The sequence below is a fragment of the Temnothorax longispinosus genome, chromosome 11 (assembly GCF_030848805.1).
Source record: "Temnothorax longispinosus isolate EJ_2023e chromosome 11, Tlon_JGU_v1, whole genome shotgun sequence".
Taxonomy (NCBI): domain Eukaryota; kingdom Metazoa; phylum Arthropoda; class Insecta; order Hymenoptera; family Formicidae; genus Temnothorax; species Temnothorax longispinosus.
Window position 1 is genome coordinate 7,794,582 of NC_092368.1, and position 6,000 is coordinate 7,800,581.

Sequence of the window (6,000 nt, forward strand, 5' to 3'; positions counted from 1 at the left end):
ATGTAAATTAATTATTTACATAATTTTCTACTGCAGGTTAATTTATAATTATATGCATGTAATTATTTAATTTTTTTTCAAATATATTTTTAAGTTATAGGCACGCATTTCTAGATGTACGATTAATTTAATATCGATTGTTGCTTGTTGCAGATGACTTTAGAAACTATGATTATGGAATAGCTGAAAACTATAAGCGATACAAACAGAAAACACCCCCAAGTTATGATCTCAAAAAGATAATTGCTCCAATAATTATATTTTACTCAACAAATGATATGATTGTTACAGAAGAGGTAACAGTTACGTTAAGTTTTTTATTGTCTAATTTTTACTCACAAGTAAAAGCAAAAGAAATAAATATTTACACAAACATGATGAAATGGTAATCACGTAAATTGTTAACAATACGAAAGAATCCGATTAAATGTAATGCAAAGTATAAAAAGAAAAACAGCTGATTTATATCAATCAAGTCGATTTTCTACTCTTCATGTATTTAAATCATCTCGTTATTAATATCGTTCTTTCATTCATTATTGGGTTTTTGATTTTCAGAATGCGTTGGAACTTGGCAAACACTTACCAAATGTTCTTCTAACTGAGAAAGTTCCATTTAAACTTTTCAATCATGCAGATTTCGTGTGGGCAATCAACGCGAAAACTCTTTTATACGATCGTGTGTTGGAACTAATACAAAAGTTTGATACTGACCAAAATAAGTCTATGAAATAAATTTAATCGATAAATGTAAATTAAATGGAGAGAAATCCTAAACTCTCCGTACATATAATTTGAAATGGTAGTAAACGTAGAATTGCTAAAAATTGATTAAATAACTATATGCGCGCGCGCGCGCGCGCGCGTGTGTGTGTGTGTGTGTATTTCTTTAAATTCACATAAAATTTGTCAATATAAAATTATCAATTATTATGTTAATTAGGCTATGTTGTGATAAGATTAAAAAGAGAACACTATGAGATAAACTACCCATACAGCAAAAAATATTTTGGTAAAACTTCACAATTACGGCCTATACGAGAAATCAATTGGAAGTAAATCTTATGTATTCTTTTCCCCTGAATCCGAAACTGTTTGATAAAACTTGGGGGTCGCTTGTATTTTCTAAGATATCGTCATGAAAATGAGAAAAAATGCGGTAAATATTTAGTATTAAGGAGCCACCCCCAATTTCCATAATTTTGTAATATATTGTCAAGGACATGACCCTGAGTAACACTTTTCCTTGTAACTTAATCGGCGGTCATTGCTTATTTAAAAGTTATGAACAAAAATAGAGAAATATAAGAGTTTTGTCGGTTCTGTCAATGCTAAGGGAAGTAATTTACTGATATGTGTGTATAGACAGTGCACACTTAAGCGGGGGAGGAGCGGTAGCCCCTCCCCCGCAAGCAGAGAAGGGTGGGAGTGGACCTTGTTTCGCCTAGAAAGTTGAAAACGCGAACCGTTCAATGATAAATCTCGTTTTACCCTATAAGCAGATATGGGGTGGGATGGAGTGAACCTCGCTTCGCGTGAATGGTTTTCTGGACAGCATTATACTTTCCACGCAAAGCGAGGTCCCCCACCAACTTCTGCTTGCGGGAGAGGGGCGGCAGCCCCTCTCCCGCCTATATGTGTAGGATGAAGTGCACATTTCGGATCAGATCTTATAAATTCAGATCAGCAAATTTGTAATGCCTCTCTAGCCGGCTGTATTTATCATATGTGGATTTTTTTCGCTATCGTCTATATAGCTATCCCTTATAGACAACTAGCGAAAAAAATCCACATATGATAGGTACAGTCGGTTAGAGAGGCATTACTGCTGATCCGAATTAAGAATCTGATCCGAAATATGCACTTTACTCTACTGTCAATATCTTAGATCATAACTGGAAGAAGAATTGCTTATACCTTCCTTGAACGAGCCTGATAAAATTTGGAGCTGTTATGTGTTTGTTATGATTTTCGTATCGTGACAACACGAGATCTGTGTTTACTTGATTTTTCGTCGGACCCTAAAGTATACATCTTATTTTAGAAAATACAAGCGACCTCCAAGTTTTATCAACAATTTCGGATTCAGAGGGCAAGAATACATAAGATTTACCCCTGCCAATTGATTTCTCGTATAGGCCCTAATTGTGGAGTTTTACCAATATTTTTAAAAAATATTTCTACATATTTCTATAAAAACATTGTAAGAAACATTTTAAAATAGTTTAAAAATCTTTTGTGATAACATTTTTAAGAATATTTTAAGAATCTTTTAAAAAATTTTTTTTAAATGTTCTTTATCACTCAGACAATATTTTCTTAAATATTTGAAATATATTTTTGAAATATTAATTCAAATCTACATATTTATTGTTTTATAATCTTGTTCCAAAATATTTAAAAAATATTTTAAATTTATTATAATTTATTATTGGTTCTATAAACTTTTTTTCAAATATTTTTGAAATATTATGAAATATTCTTAATTAAGAAAGATGCATGGTAGCGCATTTTTTAATGCTAGTTCGCAACGACGACGCCGCTAAACGGCGCATAATGGTAAGACTAACTCGTAAGTAAATTTTAGTTGGAGGCTAATATGAGCAAACCTTTGGCGAAGCAAAATCATGACATTTGCAAGACATATCTTTGCCAGCAATACAATACAAGGCTCACCTTGCAACCGTATGCGTTATGTCGGCAACCGAGGGGAACGAGGACAACCACGCAACCCACGCGGGGAAGCGCGGAGGGCCTCCATCGACTAGTTCCGTCCGACGCGGTAGTAAGTAAGTTAGGGTTAAGTAGCGCGACAACGTGCACCGAGCTACGGCACACCTGGGTGTAAGAATTACTTTTGCCGAGCCATATACATTTAGTTTTCCTTGGCACTTAGGTGCCCGGCTCGGCCGTGAAAATTTATTTGTTCGTTTTGATGGCGCGTGGATCGAGACATAGCGTGGACAATTCAGGCGGCGGGCCACACGCGAGCTTCATACGGAGGGCTCCCGGACGTGAAAGCGAGCCAAGATACGGAATCAGGGTGGCCGGGAGATACGATGCGAGCCCGCGGACACAAATTGCCTAACCGAGCGGCGCGCGCAGCGGAAAATCATCCATGACGCACCGCAACGGCGCAAAATAGAGCCAGGGCCGGATAGCGTCGCGATCCGGGCACCAGGTAAGGAGATTGCGGACCAAACGTTATCCCCAGGGAAAACCATGCGATGATTCGAGAGCATGACCTGGGACACCCGGGGAACCGATTGCCGTCGAAATCCGACCGTCCGGACGGAAGTTACGGGGACGGTCCACAAACTCGCTACCCGGATATCGGCTACAAGAACAACGCGCCGAATCTAGCGATTAAGGGTTGGGGAAGCGATCACTGGAGGTTGCCTTCAACGGCAGACACCGCGAAGTATACCTGGACATCTTCTCCAGGAAGTCGGTCCGGAAACGTTTATAGAAGCGTCGGAGACGACGTGCGCGCAGGTTGGCGTCGTAGAAATCCGAAAAATAAAGGGGGTGGAAAACCACTACCCGGGCGTCGAGAAAGTGCGTCGTCCGTAAGGCGAGGCGCGTGGAATTTTCCGTCGGGAACATCTGGCACGTTCGCAAGTGGTAAACAACTCTTGTTATTGCGTCGCGTGAAAAATTACAGAAAGAGAAAGCGGCCATGGAGCCGTGGTGGGGGTAAAACCTCGAAGGTGGGGGGCCACAGCGAGCGACGACACTCGAGGCAGTCTCTCGGGGGCGATCGCAGAGGTAACACCTATCTCGCGCGTATATCTCGGTGTGTCGTGCTAAGTCCCGCGATAATTACCGGAGTTACGAAATAAGATTACCTCGACGTCCAAAATAACCGGGAACGCCCGCATAATGCGTTAACATTCGTCATTACGAAGGCGAACGGCATTATAGTGCCAGCTTAGAATACGAAATTACGCACTTGGCGAGACGTGCGACCGCCATCTTGCGCGGGATCGATAATTGTGAACAACCATCTGTGTGAAACAAATATTCTGAATAAATGAAATAATCATTTGTGAAAATATCTACGGAATTATCGATTACTTACCTTCTACTTACCTGATCAAGCGGATGTCAGCCATCTTGTGCAGGAGTTGATCCGGGTCGGAGATTATCATCGGTGCTTCAACAGTCGATGACGCAGATGAGCCACCCGTGGCGGGAACCTGAAAATAAGCAGTATTAATTAAGTTAATTAACCACGATACTTATACTTACCTCGGTCGAGCGGTGGTCGTCCATCTTGTTCGTGCGTTGATCCTGGTCGATGGTCAGCATCAATGATCCATGGGTCGGCGACGCAGACGAGGCATCCGTGATGGGAACCTGAAAATAAGAAGAAATAATTAAGTTAATTAACCATAGTACTAATCAGGGAGTAAGATATAAGAAGACTGATCTCCATACTTGGTACCCGCAAAAACCTGGCCTGATTTTGGGCGAAAGTTGAGTGTTAAATGTTACCACTCGCGGCGCTTGTGTTCCATCATCGGTGGGTCACGTGACGATCCGTTTCAATATTCAAGTGTCAACTTGGCGACGACAGTACGTGCCGAAACGTCACGATAAAAAATTTTTTATATAAAACAATATCTAAATATATATAATTATATAATATTATATAAAATATTATATAAAATATGTTTATATATAAGTTTTTTTTTCTTTTGTATATAATCTCTGTTTGTATGTACGAGAAAAATAATAAGAAAAAGAATTAGAAAATAATATGATTATATATGATTATATATGAACTAGTTTTTCACATTTGCACAGACTATTTATTTTTTTTAATGCAAAAATTATCCTTTTAATTATTTTCTAATTTTTTTTCTTATTATTTGTCTTGTACACACGAACAGAGATCATACAAAAAAAAGAAAGGTAAATGTTTACAATTAGGGCCCCACCTCCGATGACCTTGACCTTGACATATGTTGTCAAGGTCACCCTCCTGAGTGACCTTCAAAAAGTTTTAGTCGGGGGTCGCTTCTTATTAAAAAGTTATAAACAAAAAAAGTTTCGAAAATATAGCCGTTATTTTAAGTACTGAGAGGCATAAACGACTAATATTACGTTTTTCTTTAAAGCAGAGAATACTTTATTTCGCGAGAAAGTCGCTGCTTTACCAAAACACAACATTTAAAGTAGTAAATTGTTGATAAATTGAAGTCTTTTTGTTAAAGCAGAGAATACTTACATGGGTTAGATGACGCGCTTTAAACAGTTGAATACTTTTAAAGCGCGTTATCTAACCCATGTGGCATCTCGCATATTAACTTTCCACGCATGAAAAGTTCACGCATACACTTTCCACGCGAACCGAGGTTTACCCACACCCCTCCCCCTGCTTTCAGGGGAAGTGCGGTAGCCCCGAAATAGTTCGGGCCGGCCCGAAAGCAGGGGGGGTGTGCGTGAACCTCGGTTCGCGTGAAAAGTGTATGCGTGAACTATTTCGGGGCTACCGCACCTCCCCCGAAAGCAGGGGGGGGTGTGCGTGAACCTCGGTTCGCGTGAAAAGTGTATGCGTGAACTATTTTGGGACTACCGCACCTCCCCCGAAAGCAGGGGGAGGTGTGCGTAAACCTCGGTTTGCGTGAAAAGTGTATGCGCGAACTATTTCGACATATATTAGGTTGGCAACTAAGTTCCCGCCGTTTTTTTAAATTTTAACATTCCGCATGTCATTAAATGTTTTTGGCATAATGTTTTAAATCATTCGAGGTTCAGAAGTGTGAAGCATGGGTTCCGCATGCTTTAAGTGACAACAACAAAAATCAACGAGCCACAATCTCCGCTGGTTTGCTTGCTCGTCACCGCTCAACTCATGGACACAAGCAACGATTTCTTTACCGAATCGTTACTGGCGACGAAAAATGGTGCCTGTACATTAATATGAAGCAGCGCAAGCAATGGCTTAGCCCCGGTAAACAAGCGACACCGCGTGTGAAACAAGATGTTCATCCG

General features: G+C 40.0%; 1 protein-coding gene across 2 annotated transcripts in view; it reads left to right on the top strand.

Annotated features, from left to right (window-relative positions):
* The window catches only part of LOC139822547 (lipase 3-like), a 39,154-nt gene extending 35,097 nt beyond the window's left edge, over positions 1-4,057 (top strand). For both annotated transcript variants that reach the window (XM_071794380.1, XM_071794379.1), the window contains exons 8-9: positions 154-296; positions 559-4,057. In XM_071794380.1, coding sequence (XP_071650481.1) covers positions 154-296; positions 559-735 — 320 coding nt within the window. In that variant the 3' untranslated portion in view covers positions 736-4,057. The remainder of the gene's footprint in view (positions 1-153; positions 297-558) is intronic.
* The last annotated feature ends 1,943 nt before the right edge of the window (positions 4,058-6,000 follow it).